The 19,158-nt window shown below is 46.2% G+C and overlaps 1 protein-coding gene across 1 annotated transcript in view; it reads right to left on the bottom strand.

The window, feature by feature from the left end:
- Positions 1 to 19,158, bottom strand: part of MBTPS1 (membrane bound transcription factor peptidase, site 1) — a 50,646-nt gene that overhangs the window by 29,552 nt on the left and 1,936 nt on the right. Inside the window, exons 2-8 of the mRNA XM_081216134.1 lie at positions 8,607 to 9,092; positions 7,633 to 7,890; positions 4,513 to 4,716; positions 2,802 to 2,912; positions 2,260 to 2,369; positions 567 to 683; positions 53 to 120 (exon numbers count right to left, since the gene is read on the bottom strand). Coding sequence (XP_081072260.1) covers positions 53 to 120; positions 567 to 683; positions 2,260 to 2,369; positions 2,802 to 2,912; positions 4,513 to 4,716; positions 7,633 to 7,890; positions 8,607 to 8,775 — 1,037 coding nt within the window. The 5' untranslated portion in view covers positions 8,776 to 9,092. The remainder of the gene's footprint in view (positions 1 to 52; positions 121 to 566; positions 684 to 2,259; positions 2,370 to 2,801; positions 2,913 to 4,512; positions 4,717 to 7,632; positions 7,891 to 8,606; positions 9,093 to 19,158) is intronic.

The following is a 19,158-nucleotide window of genomic DNA, read 5'->3' as shown; positions in this document are numbered from 1 at the left end:
TTATTTCAAGGAAAAAAATACCTCTAAGGTTATTCCTATCAGGGGTACTTACCCATAAAGAGGCCCATCATTGCCAATAGCGGAAACCATGATGACGTTGTTAGCTGTTAATTCCCACACCTACAAAATTAACAAGCATTTCTTTATGAAAGTACACCACTCTTAATCAATATATAATTGTTCAAAAATAACCACAACTTCCAAAAACAGAACTAAAAAAAGAAGGGATCCCCCTGAAAGCGCAACACCAGGCCAGTACAGACGTGGTATGGCTGTCAGTCAGAATGTCCAGAGACGACAGACTCCGGGACACAGATCCACGCGCACAGAGCAGACCCGGGCTTCCCAGGCACGTGCAGAAAAGACAGGCTGTGTGCTCAGACGAGAGGAAGCAACGCAGCAGCCCGTGCTGCTTCCCACACAAGTCACCACGGCTCACACCCTCACGGAGTGGTCACCAGGTGGGCGACTAGCCAGCCGCACACGAGACATGAAGCAAAGCGGGGCACAAGGCAGGGCAGGGGTCGTCACCAAACGCCTCGTCCTCCGCACAGGGCAGGACCCACCTTGTCGACGAACGGGTGGTCCATGAAGTCGGGGCCCCCGATGCTGAGGTTCAGCACGTCGATCCTCTTCAGGATGGCGTAGTTGAAGGCGTCCAGGAACCAGGACGTGTAGGAGACCTGGCCCGTCGTTAAAACAGCCCTTTAGGTGTTGCAGTGGAAGCCTCCAAATGCTAGATTCTCAGCAGCATGAAGTATTCACTTAAACTTCAGAAACAGAGCCCAAGAACGACAAATGCTCTGCGATGTAAACTACTACACCCAGAGCTTCCGATCCTTGGGGCTGGACTCTGGGGAGAGGCAAGGTTCCCAGGGTCCCGTCCCGCCCGGTCTCACGGCCAGCGCCTTCCTGACCTCACAGCCTGCCTGCCGGGGAAGACCTCAAACTTCTAGCTGCCCCCCTTATAAAAGGACTTGTCCTAAGACACGTCTGTTCAGTTAAGTGTTTCTAAATAGTTTAATGTATTTGTCTAATATTCTTTATTCCTAAATAGACTGAATAAATGGTATCAATGAAAGTTATTTCACAGAATTACTTCTGATAGTTATTATTTCTCTCATAGTTTCCTTACAAAAAAGTTAAATTACTTTGTGTATCACCGTTCACGTGTTTTATAAGATACAAAATTAAACTTAGAGTAGAAAACAATAGATGACAGAAAACAATAAAATAAGCGCTGGAGGGAATGAAAAGACTTTCAATCCAGAATTCTATATTCAGTGAAAATAGTTTTTTGAGAATAAAGATGAAATAAAGATATTTTCAGATAACTAAAGCTGGGAGAAATCATAGCTACTAGACTGCATTACAAGCAATACTAAAAGCATCTCTTCATGCTGAAAGGAAATTACGTGATATGGAAACTTAGATCTACAGGTAGAAATAAAGAGCACTGGAAATTGAAAATATGTGAATAAATACAAAATGTTAAAAAAAAAACCTTACAGTGGAAAAAGAATCAACATAATGATTAAGAATTATGTTTTTTAAAGGCTTTTAAAAATAAAACAATATATTTATATTTGCTTGAATGTGCAAAATAAATTCTAGGAGGAGTGGGTATGAGAAAAAAAGAAACTACCACATAGGGAACATGGGGAAGTAAGGTGAGAACCTGTCGGACGGGGACAGGGTTGGGAGAAGTATCCCTGTGCTGCCTTTTGATGTTTTTGAACTATGTATTACCTATGCAAAAATTAAATTTTAACAATTAATAAACACTAGGACTCTCCCTTTTTTCAGTAATGTTTCCAAATGCAGAGTGAGGGAATAAGCTTCTAAATCCGTGTTACACGACAGTGGGTGCTGGGCACAGAGGCTACCCTCAAGGCGGTCAGTCCAGCAGGGGCAGCAAACACAAACATGGGGTTGTTCTCTCAAGCACAAGGAAGTGTGCCCGAGACATGGTGGACAGGAACCCTGGGCCAGCCGGCGGGACAGGAGAAACGGGAGGTCAAGGAATCCCCTTGGAGCAGGGTCTTTGGGGTTCCAGTGAGGCCGACAAAGGGGTCGGTGGGAGCAGGGCAAAGCCGCCCTGCGGAGGGACGGGAGGGACAGCACGGCACACGGGGGACGCCAGCCGCAGCTCAGCATCGCAAACGGGTGCTGCTTTTAAACCAGCACATTTTCTAGAGTTTTGACTTTTCACATTTTAATATCAACCCTTTACGTTTCAGGGGTCCTCAAAACACCTACCTGGTTGTTGGTAAAGACCCTGAAAATATGAAGTTCTGCATCCGGAGCAAACCCCTGGCACTCCCTCATGCTGGCTATCACACCCGCCACAAACGTGCCGTGGCCCAGCCCTGTTGTCCAAAAGGAAAAAGGCACGAAACACAGCTGATACAACGTGTGCCAAGATGCAGCATTTCAAACGAGCTCATTCTCCGAGCCCAAGACACAGACTCCCCAGCACCTCTCCAGCGCCTCCACTCAGAGCCCAGGCCTTGCCAGCCCCACCTCGGGGTGCAGCCGCTCCTGCTCTCCCCCCTAAAAGGAGGTTCCCTTCCACCAGGCGTCACTCTCTCCTCACTCACCTCCCGACCTACTCTGAAAAGCTGCTGCCAAAAGACACAAAACAACTTGGGTCTGTCTGGATAACTGTTGTACACAGACTGTTTTAAGCATTTACACAGAAATGTACCCTCTCAGCTAATAAAACGGAGGATGGGAGTGATGCAAAGCCCACCCGTGACCAGAAAACACCCCCTCAGGTTCTCAGGACATCAGCCACCCACCGTCGTCCAGGGTTCGCTCGTTGGTCCAGTTGGTTCTCTCCTTCACGTTTTTGAAGTGGGGATGCTTCTCACTCAGCCCGGTGTCAAAAACGGCAACCCTTACGTTAGCACCTTATGCCAAAAAGAAAGCACAATCGCGTTTGAGAAATCATCGTTTATGAAATACATCCCTCTTTGGGACCCAGAGAGAATGACAGGTGATCCAGGGCCAAAGCCTGCCCAGAGGGCACACAGTAGGCCAGGTGCTAAGGAGAGGAGGGGACAGCAGGGGAATACCACCACCTGCCGCTAAGTAAGACCTGGGGACACACAGAGTCCCTCCGGACGCCCCTCAACGTCACCAGCTCGGGGGGGGGCGCGGTGCGGGGAACCACCTCTCCTGATCCTCCACCAATGACCGATTTTCCCCTCTGGGCAATTTTCTCCAAGTCTCCATCTCCTCATCTCCTCAGAGAGGCCCACGGGGCTAAGGACAGCACAAAGCACTCACTTACGGGAGGGCGGGGCCGTTTCTACCCCCGACAAGGACTCAGGGCTGCTCACTAACGACAGCGACTCTGCAGAGAGGGGCTGCCCACCACACGCAGGGAAAACCACACTTTAAGGAAAACCACTGCATTACACACTTCTCTACGATAACAAGTCTACTTCAGATACTGGCCCAAAGCCATCTGTTCCGATGGGAAACATGACTCATGCTGTTAGATCAAGGAATTCTAGAAAACACGTAGGAAAAAATACAAGATACTCACTGAAAGACTAACAGAAGTAACAAAGGTAATGTCTTTTTGGCATGAGGGTTGCATTTATGTATCAATACTACGTTAAATAATCAATTACACTGAGATAACCAACAAAGTGTATTGTTTACTTTTTAAAAATGCAGACACAATACTGGAAACCAGCTGGTTTGGGGGCAAGGAAAAATGCTTTTCTGATTAGAGAACTTCTGTTTTGTGAAGTTTTCCCCCTAAAAAGATAAACCAAGAAGAGACAGTAATTTAATAAAATGTCAGCCCCCGGGTGTTAAGTCTGAGGCGCCGTAAGGCAAGGTCTTTGGTTCTCTAAGGTAACGGTCTCTAAGCCAAGGAGAAATGGAAAGACACTGAGACAAACTGTGAGGTATGAGGCGCCAGAAACATGGGCTGATATTTAGGGTCCAAACCTTCACATTAGTTAAAACAGGAATTTTCTGCCATGATGTATCAGCAAGAAAAAAAATCTGATGGGTTGTGAGTTTTATTTCTCAGGATATGGTCGTTACTATTGTTTCCTATTCTGAAACAAAAGGTTAACAAGCTCGACAGTCAATCACTTAGCCATGCCGCACACGGGGCACCACACAGGAGGGACATGCTCGATTTCACGGGACTGCCCAAATCAAGGTAACTATCTCTGGATTTGATCTCATTCCCTGGGAAATTACAGAACTCTGCTGGACTGCCAGTCAACTCTGGCAGGAGCAGTGCTGTGTCTGTTCACATGTGTCAACAGGAAAGAAACACTCCACAGTCTACTCCTTGTAACCTCAAAAACAGTACAGGAAAATAAGACACAAAAAGTGAACAGGACTAAACAATGAGAAAAGCCACAGAAGCAGACGCCCCCACAACAGGAGCCAGAGACGAGGGGCAGCTGACTGCGTCCAGCTCAACCCGCAGGACAGACCCGTGAGGCCCTGGAGGGGAGGCCCCCCGGCTGACAGGCCCACCTGTGTAGCCCATCTGCCACAGCACGTCGGCCTGCAGCGTCTGGGCGACCTGGCGCGGGATGGCCCTGAGCAGCCGTCTGCTCGAGTGTCTCCCGGTGGCGTGCCAGAAACCGGAGCCCAGGGAGAGGCTGGCCCTGCGCAGGGGGCGGGACGACTGCCACTTCTGGCTCCAGCGGGTCTCGTTGCAGGGCGCGGCGGGGTCAGCTGCAGCCACGAGAGAGAAAGATCAGAAACGCAGGGGACACGTACCTGTCAGGGAAACAGCCACTCCCCCAGTGCAAGGACTCCCATCTGAAATCCCTTCTGCAGGGTGGTGATATTCCCTCCCCTCGGCCAGAAGGAGCTTCTCCACGCGGCTAGAGTCAGAGGACATTACTTAGCCATCACGTTATTCCCGAATAGTTCGTTATTCCCGAATAGTTCTTTACCTGGAATTTTCTAACCGATGTAAGGCAGGGAAAGACTGATAAGAGAATCATTTCTGAAGAAATAAAGTCAACTGTGATACTAAAACCGAAGAAATGCCTGGTTTTTCATCATCCACTATTCCCACTGAACCAGAAGTGTGTGTGTGCTGGGTGGGGAGGGCGGAGTATAAGAAAATGTCCACTAAGCGATGGTGACGCTTCACCGTTTACAGTGTGATCCCAGGACACCTCGCTCTGACCTTTTCCTACTGTGACCTGCCCAACGTCCTCAGTGTGCGTATCTGCTAGAACGTCATCCTTCAAAAAGCAAAACAGAGGACTCGGGGGTTTGCTGGGGGTGATGGAACTGTCTTGTATCTTGATTTTGCTGGTGGGCACCTGACTGCACACTTTTACCAAGACTCGCCAAACTGTGCACTAAAAAAGCATGCATTTTACTATCTGTAAATACTTTTTTTTTTCTTAGTGGAAGAAAAAAGTAGAAGAAATACCACAGGGTTGTCCCTTTACCTTTCAAAAAACATGCTATAATGAAGAAAAAAACCATATTTCAAATCCGTTTCTAAAGGGCAAATCTGTAATACCACTGAGGTTCTGTTTCTAAAGCCAATTACTTTAGCTTTCCTTCCGGTCTCACCAGACTACACCCATGAAAGTACAGGGACCAGGAAAAATATACAGTCATGTCAATTCCATTAAGTAATTATTTGCACAGTGCAACTGAAATTATTCTATACTGAACCTCCCATGTTGATTCTGTTCCTTCGGTCAACAGCCTGGGCACTAATTGAAGGACAATATTCGAACAAAGGATGGGTCTGCTGTGCTCTCCTTTCAGCAGACGGGACTGCAACCAAAGGACTGCATTCAACTCTGGCTTCACTCGTTAAGAGAAAACAGGAAGTATTCAAGGAAAAGCAATTAAAGTGGTGAGGGGACTTGAGGCCAGGTCATACTAGAGGAACCCCTGGAAGAACTGGATATTTTTATTATCCTGGAGAGAAGGAGCTGTTAAGGACACCACGATAGCCCTGAAATACCCTGCAGTGCTGTCTGGTGGAACTCAGGTTAGCTCTGTCTTATGGCCCATGGAGAGACCAGGGATGGGATCCAGAGTGTGACAGATTCCAACCCAAAATAAAGCAAAGCCTTCAAACAACAGAGCCACAGAAAAAATGAACTTTTTTTTTTTTTTTGGCCGTGCCACGTGGTATTCGGGATGTTAGTTCCCCGACCAGGGATTGAACCCGGGCCCCAGCAGTAAAAGTATGGAGTCCTAACCACTGAACCGCCAGGGAATTCCAAAAAAATGAACATTTAATGTCTGCTCACAACAGCCTAAGAAATCTGCTAAGCTCTCTTCACACGCACTACTTCCTTTTACCTTTGTAAGAACTCTGAGGTAGGTGGTATTATCTCCATTTTCTGGATGAGAAGCACTGAAGCTTAAAGAAGACTTGCTTACCACAGAAGGTCATGGCTAACAAGAAGGAGATACAGACTATTTCCTTACGGGCTGTCGAGCACAGCATCTGACAACCATGGTGGAGAGGATACAGAAGGGAACCCCAACCATGAGCCCCTATGCTTCCTGTGCTAAAACCAGCCCTTCTATGTTTCCTAAAATATTCTGCAGCTCTTTAAGATTAAAAAATAAAAAAGGCGCAATTTATATAATTTGGCTAACTGTACAAGTTTTGGTTTGCTTTTATCTTCCTGGATTGCTCTGAGATTATTGCTTTTCAAAGAGAAAAAGCACCACAAAACGTGGACTAGCAGAGAGAGAGCTCTGCGAAGTCAGACACCTGAATTCCACAGCTGACGCTCGAACTGGCTGTCACAGGATGCAAATTAGTCAGGCTTGTCCCCTGGGTGTTTTTGAAACCTCAGAGGCTCTCAGGCCTAGTATATGACAGACAAAAAAAGAAAAGCAAAATCTTCTTTTTCCACCTAATGAAATAAATGACAATAAACGGTAATGGAACTAGCAATTTGTTGCCCCAGTTTATGTCAAATGGGGAAAAAAAAACCTTTCCTTTGGTAATACATTTGCTTTGGAAAATATTATGCAATAATATGCAACTTGTCATCTGAGGATAAACTTATCCCAACAGGCGCGAGTTGTAAGGACAAGGAGAGTAAGCCCTGGAGCTGAAAGGGACTCAGCAAACTCCTTCCATCCCTGCACCTGCCAGCTCCCAGCTTAAACAAGCCCAGCGGAGGCGCGACGGTGCGCGGTCGGGAGGGTCTGAGAAAAGCAAAATGAAACCCAAGGAAGATGGTTTTTGCGAGATGCCTTCAAAAATAAAAACATGCGCTGAAAGAAGCAACATGCAAATAAAAAGGAGGCTCAAAGACACCGTCTTCGTTTCAGAGTGTGAAGGGGCGTCAGGGCCTCAAAGCCTGCACGCTTTGAGAGGAACCTGGTGAAAATCACTTCCCACATGACAGAGATAACCATCACCCTCTACTGCAAACTTTCATTATTTGTTTCTATCAGAAGCACGAAGTCTCTTTTTGGTTTTTTAAATTCCTGCCAGGAAAATGTTCACGACTGACGAAACTAGATGGAGGGACAGGAATGTTCTCTGTGCTGCTTTTCAAATTCTGCCACGTGTGAAAGCGCATATCCTCCCTCTATTCCCAGCGCAGCAGAGATGGATACAGACCAGCCCAAGGTCACAGTACTCACACTCCGTATACTTGAGGGAACGAAAGACTTTCCGTTGGGGTGTTACCCGTTTGATGTTTGGATGATCTTCAAGTGTTAGCAGCCCCGCTTTCTGTTTTTCTTTTATCTGAATCACCTCAAAATCACTAGGGTAGTCACTGGATGGATTGTTTCGAGGTATAATTCTCCAGTTGTCGATTGCACTGCTCTTCAGGGCGCTTGAAATAAATGAATTTCTAGCTTTGGCTGTAAAGTACCCATTGAAAGCCACGATATACTCTGCAATCAATGACCACAAAATAAAAGTGAGAATTTACATACCTATATTATGACATAAGATTATACTTAATCTAAAACTTCCCTGGTAAAAGAAAGCTTACATATCATAAAACCTAGTAGAAAGAGGAGTAAACAAACAGACTAGTTTAAACACCCTGGATGGCAGTTTCCAGAGCTTTGAGTTAAAACGATGTGGATGAACCCCACTGATCACAGGACACATCACTTAGAATCAGATACCTGAGCTATTTTTCAAAAGCCAAACATTAACAGAAATTTGAGTGTATGGCAGAGAAAGGCATGCAAGGTTTTCAAACAGGAAGAAGGAATTCAGAGAAGCGAAGGCTCAGTTTTATTTCACTGAAGACAGTAACAAAATGCAGAGCAGATTATATAAGACTAATTGCTTAGTAATCCACAACTGGTCACATAAACTTTCAGCCCCTCCAAAGTCCCCACCCTCACCAGCTACAATGACATCTGTTCCATGGAATCCAGTTTTAGGGAAATAATTCAGAATGTCAATTTCCCTCCTTAATATAAGCTAATTATACTGGAAAAACAAACTTCAGCAGAATTAATATCCAAACACTACGCACTCAGCCCATTCGAAATTTATTGCTTTTGGCAAAAGCTAATGTTTACAATAAATCTGGAAAAAAAAAACCACATCGGGGGTGGGGGGAAGTCCCTAACATTTAAAATAATATCATTACCATATTCCACAACTGTTGAGGAGAACTCCACCTTCAAGGTCAGGTGGGAACAGCCAGGGCATGGGGCCTTTTCAAAAGATTTCTTTTCCAGTCTGTCACCCAGATGTTTCTTCCCACAGAGCAAAACCACCAGCAGAAGCAGCCAGATGTGGACAAGCTTCATGGTCATGAGTGAATATGGTCATAAAATCGCATAAATTCAAATCGCACTTTTTTCTTCCTTGATTATAAGTTAATTTTTGTTTCGGCTAAAAGCTGAAACATTACTGATCAGCCATTTTACAGTCTAGTCCAAGGTAAATAAAAGTTAAATTTCATGGCCTTTTGTGGTTTGGCCTGAAAAGAGGCTTTCATTTCTTTCGTCGTTTCTTCTCCATCTTGGGCCTCGGGCTTCGCTCACTCCGGCCCAGACACCCGAGTCCTACGCTCCATCTGCACCACAGAACCAAAGTCCAACGGGGATGAGGGATCAGTCCGTGAGCCCGTCTACAAAACAAAGCAAGCGCACAGACACATCAGCAGTGCACCGACAGAGCCGGGGAGGGTTACTGATCGCTGCAATTTAGATAAGAGGGTCAAAAAGACACACCAGCTACAAGACAAAATAAATGTATGACACAACCATGGAACATCTTATTATTTCACTTTTATTTAGTTACTCCTCACTTCTTTCAGGGGGAAAAAAAAGTTTTAAGACAGCTTCAAAAATAAAATAGGATATGGGCTTCCCTGGTGGCGCAGTGGTTGAGAGTCCGCCTGCCGATGCAGGGGACGCGGGTTCGTGCCCCGGTCTGGGAAGATCCCACATGCCGCGGAGAGGCTGGGCCCGTGAGCCATGGCCGCTGAGCCTGCGCGTCCGGAGCCTGTGCTCCGCAATGGGAGAGGCTACAACAGTGAGAGGCCCGCGTACCGCAAAAAAAATAAATAAATAAATAAATAAAATAAAATAGGATAAAATAAATGAGAAAAATAAGGATGACAAGTAACCCCAGGAGTATTAAGCACACTGGCCCTGAGCACCCCGGCACCACGGAGCAGGAGGAACCATGACCCTTCGCCTATGGTCCTTACTATGCCTCTATTTCAGACGCCGTATTTTCCTATCATTTGCAGCTCTTCATCTCCAGGGCATTTCCCCAGTCAGCACTTTAATTCCCCATAAATTTCACCAATTTTTCAGGCAAAAGCTTGGTATACACCCTTACTTTCTGCTGTAAAATTAACACCTAAGAGCAAACTAATTTCCATGCAAGTCACGTACTTACCACCTTCTTTAAGAGACGACATAAATGGTCTAAAATTATTCAAACTATGCCTCTTCAGATTTTGAAATATTTTCTGCCAATTCTATGAAGAGAGCACAGAAGAGTTTTTATTGTCACTAAGTGTATTTTTACCTGAAGCCTCAACTTAAAGATTTTCAACCTGCTGAATATGTTATAAAGTCAAATTACCTCTTTACTGAGAGTGACACGAGAGGACAGTTCGTGAGGTAAAAGCTGTTGCCAAAGAAAACCGCTGAGTGTTAAACTGCACGTGAGCACGAATACCTTTCAAAGTATCTGAATGGTAAGGAAACTCATAATCCTTCACAATGAAGAACAGAGCAGTGATAAAACAACAACACAGGCTGCAGCACGCCCAGAAAACTCCATTGCACAGCTCACACCAGAAACATAAGTAATCCAGCAGGGGGAAGACAGACCAGTGAGACAGACAGGCCTTCCGTTGCTACTTGTTTCTAAAAAGAAAACACGTAGGACAAGGAGTTAGCTGCCTTTCAAGAGAGGGATGTCAGGGTGTTAAACCTGTTCTTCCGGCAGAAACTGGTACCTGAGAGCAACAAGGAGCCTGTGGTTTCTGGAACTATTCATGTGTGCTTCTATAAGTAGGAAAGCACTGATAAAAAAAAGTAAGGGTTTGGGCTTCCCTGGTGGCGCAGTGGTTAAGAATCCACCTGCCAATGCAGGGGCCATGGGTTCGAGCCCTGGTCCGGGAAGGTCCCACATGCCGCGAGGCAACTAACCCCATGCGCCACAACTACTGAGCCCTCATGCCACAACTACTGAAGCCTGCGCACCTAGAGCCCGTGCTCCGCAACAAGAGAAGCCACCGCAATGAGAAGCCCACGCACCGCAACGAAGAGTAGCCCCCGCTCGCTGCAACTAGAGAAAGCCCGCGCGCAGCAACAAAGACCCAACGCAGCCAAAAATAAATAAATAAATAAATTTATTAAAGGAAAAGAAAAGTAAGGGGTTAAGAGTATCTAAACAATCTTTGAAGTTCAATAATTAGGACATTCATTGTTATAATCACAAACGAACCTGAAAAGCAGGCCTGTCTCTGCAACTGGAGACCAAGGTTGGTGGAAGAGAGTTAATCAGATAGAAATGAAATATTAAAAGTTATTTCCATAGCAACATGAAGAACAATGAGAATGCCAGTCATATAAACAAAGAAATTCAACACAAAGACCAGAACAGAAAGATGGGAGAAAAGCAACAGGGGACACCAACAGTCACTCCAACCTAGTTTATAGCAAGCCGTTTGGGAGTGAGGTCCAAGCTTTTGTTCATACTTGATACCTGCAGCAGTATCAGAGAATACAACCATCTGAAGTATATAGCTGACTTAATTACAGTATTACGGGTCAAAGTAGAGAAAGCTAATCACTGGTGATAAGAGCTCTTATGTTAATAGGAAATGAACTTACACTGAAAAGATTTAAATGGGTCTCAATTAAGGCAATTAAAATAAATAAAATAAAAACAGAATGCTACAGAATGTATGACACATTTTTACACTACCAAATGTAAAATAGATAGCTTAAAAAAAAAGAATCTATGACACATTTGGACTGGATATAACGCAAATATTAGTGAGCAAATGTTAGACCTAACAAGTTGGGTTAGATCAACTTCAATTAAACCTGTTCCAGAATAATTCACACACAGGTAAAGACAGTGAACTTACAATCAGCCTGTGGGGGTAGAGATGGCTGATGTTCTCTTACAGCTGAGGCAGGAGCCTGACTTCAAAAGAAAGAGAAACGGAAGAAAAGGTGAGGGATTCTGAAATTTTAAAATGCCTGAAGTAATCCGTTCTCTTCCAAATAGAAACAGGAAACTTTTTAGGTCTTTGGAAAACAGGACACTGCACGATCGTAAGACAGTTTACCTTAATTTACTCACTACATCGTACAAATTTATGAAGTGCTAACCAAGTTTCAGACATTGCCAGGGGTTACAGAGGAAACACGTGTTGTTAGTAGGTGAGGGACGCAGCCCTCCAGGTGGGAGCCTGCAAGGAGGCCAAGCACAAACGCCAACGGCCAGGCCAAGCGCAGGAAAGGACGACAGCAAAGGAGAGGCACAGGGCCCACGCGGGGACGTGGGACGGAAGGAGGAGCCTCTGGAGAGGCGGCTGGCGGCTGGCTCTGGCGACTCTACCCCGGCAGGGCTGGAAGCGTGGAAGTACGGAAGGAGAAGCGGGGCATCCTGAGCAGAGCTACATCCCGGCGAGGAAACGCAGGGTGCGCGTAGGAGCAGCCAGTCATCGGTGCCAGGCTGGAGAGGGTGACAGGGCAGGCGCTGAGGCAGGCACGGGGCTGAGCAGCAGGGCCAGCGACAAGCGGAAACACAGCCGCTCCGAGCCAGCGGGGCGCCGTGCAGAACTAGAACCCCGCGGCGGGGGGGCGGGGGGATGTGAGCAGCTCGGTTCCCTCGTCCGACCCATTTCCCCGGGAGCCCCAGAGCCAGGCACTGCTCCGGCCGGCCCCGCAGAGCAGTGAGCACAAGACAACCGAAATCTCTGCCTCGTGGAGCGGCCCTTTCGGGGGGAGACAGGTAACACGCACGATGGGAAGACGTGGCATTTAGCTGGTGATAAATCCTGTATTTTGAAAGCAGAAAAAAGAAAGAAGGGGGACGCGACAAGTCAGGGGGAGGGGTGAAGCTGAGACAGAGTGCTGCAGAAGCTTCTGGAAGGGGACTTCTGAGTGAAGACCCGATGGAAGCGGGGCGCTCGCCAAGCCCCCTGGGGAAGGGTGCCGCGGGCGCTGGGGAGACAAGGGCAGGAGCCCGAGCAAGGACACGCCTGGTGTGTGCCAGGAAGAGCAGAGGCCAGGGGCGAGGGAAGGGGACCTCGGAGGGGAGATGAGAGGCCCGCGCCCTAGTGCTGACCGGGCAGGGAAAGCGTGAGCAGAGCAAAGGAGCCTCACCGGCCGGCTCGCCCCAGCCTCCGTGTGGAAGCGGGGGACCCCTGTGAAGAGGGTGGCTTGGGCCAGCGAGGGGCAGGGGAGGCGAAGGCAGAGCGGACAGACTCTGCGGACGACCAGACGCGGGGCGTGCACGTGAGCAGGCAGGGACAGCACCAAGGCCTCCGGCCCAACACCCAGGGCGTCTGCGCCCAACGGGATGGCGGCGGCCGCAGGAAAAGCCGGCTCAGGAAGCACGGGCAGGACCTGAGTCCTCTCGGTGAGCATGAGAGCTGGGGGCGCATGGCTCAGGGCAGAGGGGAAGAGGGAGGTCAAAACCCCCAAATTAGGGGGAAATTTTCCATAATGAACGGCGGTCACTGGTTTAGTAACTGAAAGGTCACTGAACCTCTCACCAAAGGGCCACACGAGAAGAGTCTCCAAACCCCAGGGGCTGGAAAGCAGACACCTTCACGAGGAAAATTCCCAGGGACGGGGAGGAAGGAGAAGGCTGGGAAGGACAGGAACGAGGAGACACTCCCTACCTGGACCTGGCTGACCTGCTTCCGTTCTTTAAAGGTGAACTAAAATCTGGACTCTAGGAAGACACTCTTTTTCAAGAGTGACAACAGATATGGAGGTTTCTACGTTTCCCAACCCCAGAAAGAGAGAGCTTCGAAACATCAATTTGCGCCGAGGAAAAGAAAACTGCCGCGGGGGATCTAGAGGCCGGTGAGCGACGGCGTGGGCGCTGGGGAGGGAAGACCGGCCGCTGTGCACCGACCTCTGCGCCCTTGGCCTGTTTGTTTTAAAGACACGGCTCCCCCGACTCCTCCACAGGGCTCCGAATGCACCGCTCGACCGCGCGCACAACGGCTCCGTCCTGCTCCCACTCCACAGTCCAGACCTGCAGAGTGTGTCCCCAGGACGGGCTCACCATCTAGTGGCAAACACATAGGCAGCGACAAGCGTAAGGTGAGCACAGACACAACAGGAAAAGAAAACGCTTTTTATAAAAATCATCGGCCGAGGACAGGAAGGAGGCATTGGTGGGAGAGCTGCAGCGGCCTGGCGCGGAGGGCCGGAGGCTGAGGGGAGAGGCCCCTGGCGAGGGGCGTCAGAGCCTGCGTGAGGCGCCGGCAGTGACGAGGGGACACTGATTTGATCAAATAAATATTCTGTGGATAATGGGAGGCAGATTTCTCACTGACAGAGAAGGAAGTCTCAAATACGAAAGGGGAAAAACCGGAATGAACCATGCAGGATCAGAATAAAACTGGAAGTACTGGTGTGAACTCAAGGTTTTCAATATACAGACAGAGGTAGAAAAATACATTCACACAAACACACATACATGTATTTCCGAGCGTCTGCTGAAAGGACACAGGGGCAGTGATATCCCAACAGGAGGGAACCCAGAACTGATTTTCTAAATAACTATTCTCCACTAAAAGAAACCAGACTCCTTGGAGAGAGAGCTAGTTCCAGGCTGGGCAGGGTAAACAGAGATGAGTCTGGAACATCTTCTTGTGCCAGAAAGTAAGGAAAAGCTCAAAGAATGGTGGGGACGTGTCAAAGGGACACAGAGGCCAGCATGGGACCATCTGAGCATCAAAGTAAATAATGAAAGTAACAGATCCTGACCCACTGAATACAACAGGAAAACATGAGTCCACTGTAGCATATATACGTAAAATAAACTTAAACTGTGAAGAGGAAGAAGCTATTTACATGGTCTCAGAATGCCTCCCAGCAAAATCCTGATTTACGAAAGGAAATAGGGCAACCCTACAATGGAGACGCCTCATCAAGTTAACCAGCGATGGGACAAGTGGACCCAGGTCCGCCAGGCAGACGCACTGGAAGAGCCTGGCATTACCTGAGGGGCTCCTGCCAAAGACGCACAACCTGAATCAGATCCTAAGGAAACGTCAGGACCCAAATCGAGGGACATTTTTCAAAACAACTCGCATAGAATTTCCGTAAGTACTGAGGTAATGAAAGTCAAGGAATGGCTGAGATTGAAGGCGACTCAAGAGACATGACCACTAACTGCAACTCAAGACTCTGAACTGGATCCCTTTACTGTAAGTACATTACTGGAAATGAACAACTGGCAAAACCTGAATGGGGCCAACCTGTGATTAGCTGGCAGTGGCGTATCAACACTAACTTCTGGATTTTGAAGGCTGTGCTGTGACTGCATAAAAAGGTCCTTGCTTGCAGGAAATGCCCACTAAAGTATCCAGGGATAATGGACATCAGGTCTGCAACTTACTTTCAAATTGTTCAGAGGGAAAAAAGGGCTTGTATTGTTCTTGGACCCTTTCTGGCAGGTTGAATGGTTTCCAAAATATGCACACACACACAAAAAAGGTCCTACATTTAGTCTCAGTTGCTAGGGCTGCCCTCAGGAGGGTGGGAGTATGAATTTGAAAATGTGGTGGAGGACCTCCCTGGTGGCGCAGTGGTTAACAATCCGCCTGCCAATGCAGGGGACACGGGTTCGAGCCCTGGTCCAGGAAGATCCCACATGCTGTGGAGCAACTAACCCCATGCACCACAACTACTAAGCCTGCACTCTAGAGCCCGCGAGCCACAACTACTGAGCCCACGTGACACAACTACTGAATCCCGTGCGCCTAGAGCCCGTGCTCCGCAACAAGAGAAGCCACCGCAGTGAGAAGCCTGCGCACCACAACGAAGAGTAGCCCCCGCTCGCCGCAACTAGAGAAAACCCGCGTGCAGCAACGAAGACCCAACGCAGCCAAAAATAAATAAATTAATAAAATAATTTTTAAAAAGAAAATGTGGTGGAGGGGTGGGGGCAACTTTAAGCCTCTTCTGTGAGACTCAGTGTGCACAGACCCGTGTGTGCACAACCAGACCATGGACTTTGTCAAATAGGTTTACACCCATCACTGTCACACAGAATGATATCTGAACACACCAAGCGACGGACTGAGCCAGTCAAAGAGAAATTAAAAGTATTTCTCATTCTAAGGAATTAAGGAATTGAGATAGTAAACAGCTGCTAAAATTAACCCCAGTGCCTCTATAATCTACATTATAAAAATCAAGTAACATTTTGACAAAAATTGAGACAAAAATTGAGTATAAAATAAAATCATGTTTAAGAATTCAACCCAATAAAATGAGTACTCTCATAGGTTGCTAGTGAATGTAACAAACTCTTATGGCCTTTTAGAGTAATTTGCCAATATATGGACGTAAAAAACTTTTAGTCTAATAACTTCAGTAATAACAACAACTAACACTTACTGAACATCTATCATGTGGCAGGCGTTATCCTAGTAGTGTGCATATGTTAACTCACTTAATCCCACGACAACCTGTTCCTACCCATCCCATTTTCAGATGAGAAAACTGAGGCCCCCGGTGGCTCAGCACCTTGCCTGGAGTCACCCCGCCAGTAAGTGGGGAAGCTGGGCTGGGAACTTGGGTGATCTGGCTCCAGAGGCCACACTCTTAAGAGGCAGGTTACCCTGCTTTCCCAAAATCCATAGACGTATAAACCTGAAAGCATACAATAATTTATGTCCAAGGATTTTAACTGGGAAAAATTACAGACCACCTAAATGCAATAGGGGACTAGCTAAATAATTAGTTCACCCATACTATGGAATGCAATGCAGCAATTTCAAACTATGGTCCTTTGGAAGGCTGAATAATGGTCCCCAAAAGATGTCCACATTCTCATCCCCAGAACCTATAAATGTTACTTTATATGGCCAAAGGGACTTTGCAGGTGTAACTAAACTAAGGATGTCTAGTGTCCTGGATGATCCAGGTGGGTCCAATGTAATTACAGGAGTCTTTACAAGAGGGAGGCAGGGAACTGATGATGGAAACATGAGGCTGAAGTGATATAGGAGGAGGTCAGGAGCTAAAGAATGCAGGTGCCTCTGGATGCTGGAAAAGGGAAGGAAACACATTCTCCCCTGGAACTTCCAGAAAGAATGAAGCTGACTCCTCAACTTCAGCCCCGTGAGACTGACTTCAGACTACCAACCTCCAGAACTGCAAGAGAATAAATTTGTGTTGTTTTAAGCCACCAAGTTTATAGAAATTTGATACAGCAGCCATAGGAAGCTAATAGATTTCCCAAAGAATATGGGGGAAATGTTAATGAAATATTAAGTAAAACAGTTCATGTACAGTGTGATCCAAATCTTGATTTTTAAGTATGTATCTATATGCACAAGGGAAAAAGAACATGAAAAAATATCCACCAAAATGGTACCAATGATTCTATTACCTTTCGATATTATGATTACAGGTAGTTATTTTCTTAATTCTATTCATACCTTTTCACAAAGAGCACGTTACACTTTTAAATTAGATAAAACATATTATTTAAATACTTTAATAAATCTTTTAAAATAAATTTTATAGAAAAACAAATTTTCTGGTAAGACAGTGGCACAAAGTCAAAATATGTTAAAAATGTAATTTTATTTGTACATATAGCAGAGCTTAAAAGGGATCTATTTCCTAGGAATTGTTTTCAAAAATCTCTGTGTCTACCTTCTAGCTTAAGGATATGCTTTTAGCTAGTACATTCTCAACAGGTTTATCATCTGTAATATCACTTAATCATAGGGCCTGGTTAGCACTGTTACTGGATCCACCAAGTGTTTACTGGATTTAATTTCTATAAATTCTTAACATAGAAGACCTGGTTATCTTTGCATACAAAGGTACACCCTAAAAGATGGTATTTACAAAATTATGGATTTTCCATAAATAAGTATAATTATGCCTCCAATAAAGGTACAATCAAAAAATATTTGACATTAAATACTAAATGTAAAATAAACAGCTCAAAAAATACAATGCCAGGAATAATATTTAATAAGACGTGTATAAAAGGGAGACAAGGTAGAGGAGATGCATTACTTGGGCAAGTGACAGCTAACATTCCTTACAGCTCTGAGAATCTTCTGCTTTGCATTATAAAAGAGAATCACTAGGATTATGATGCTAGGTATAGCTAAAGTACATCCAAAATGATTTCTTTGCAAATCATTAAAGAACACAACTCAGATGAGAGAAAATGACTTGTATCACCTGACAGTCGTCTAATTATGAAGATGTACCTTGCTTTTTAATGACCCTTTACTGAAATAGATCCAGAGAAAATTGAACTGTTTAGGCTACGGAAGGACACTACTCAGTTCACTTAAAATTTGACTGTAAAAATACCACTTTTGTAACTAACTGCATACTTGACTGTATTACATTGTTTAGCAGGCAAACATTTAAGAGATGCCAGACCACACTATCTTAAAACAAAGGTGTATTCTTAAGCCTGACTGAACCATTCATTCTGGCACATTCTGTACATTAGTAGGCTTTGTAGGGGGAAAAAAACACAAGTAATTGAGCCCCAAGAGTCAAGAGTGTCAAAGTTAAGGACCGTGGTCTACACTGTTTTTACTGCCTATTCTTTCTCAGGTGTGGCTCCTGTCTCCTCATTCTCTTGACCCTTCAGCCATCCAGGACTGGCCAGCCCCGTATAAGGCTAGTACTTTCCTCATGTTACTTTAAACTCATTTTCTTAAGCAAAAAGACATTCTCAATATTAATAAACCAAGTTAACAGATTTCTCAGCGTGTCAAAACTGATTAGGCCACAGGGAGGAGGAAATCAGTCTCCCTAACCTGACTCAGGCCAAACAGTGAGAAACCAAGGTCCAGCCTCCCGTTCTTAATATTTCAAGTCACCGAGGGCTGGAGTTGCCAAGTTGTTCCAAAATATAACCAGTACCTTAACTCTCCCCTGGTGGCAGGGGGCGGATGCAAATACACGCCCACCCCAGCTCCACTTAAAGCACCACGCTAGGAGCCATGTGTAGTCTGCCCGGGCCTGTGGCCCCTCATTATCTGTGGCACTTACTGTGGCTGCCACACAAATGAAAGGGGCAGCAGGCGGGGCCAGAACTATCTGCCACCAGACCGACAGAACATGCGAGCAAACAACACGTGGATCGGAAGGGAACGCTAAGACCTCCTGACTCTGCAGAAGAGAGCCTGCTTGATCCCATAGGACCCTAGGTGCTTCTAAGGCTCTGCAAGCACTGAACTAGAATTTCTTTATTTATAGACGCAACCAACTCTTGATTATAAGCCTTATAATCAATGATAAGTATAAGCCTTATAATATAAGGGATATAAGGGACACTTGGGGAGCACAACGGAGACAGCTTATGGGCAAGAGTCCCACCCGCCACCCCTGCTGCCACCTCTAACAAAAAGGGCTCTGGCCATCTGCATCATACATGGAAACGCAACCTTTTATTTGAGAAAAGTGTCCAGGGGACTGCCCTGGCCGTCC

Source organism: Mesoplodon bidens, assembly GCF_964165515.1.
Source record: "Mesoplodon bidens genome assembly, chromosome: 18".
In the NCBI taxonomy this organism is placed as follows: domain Eukaryota; kingdom Metazoa; phylum Chordata; class Mammalia; order Artiodactyla; family Ziphiidae; genus Mesoplodon; species Mesoplodon bidens.
The sequence above is the reverse complement of the archived record's forward strand: the minus strand, read 5'-3'. Positions and strand labels throughout refer to the sequence as shown.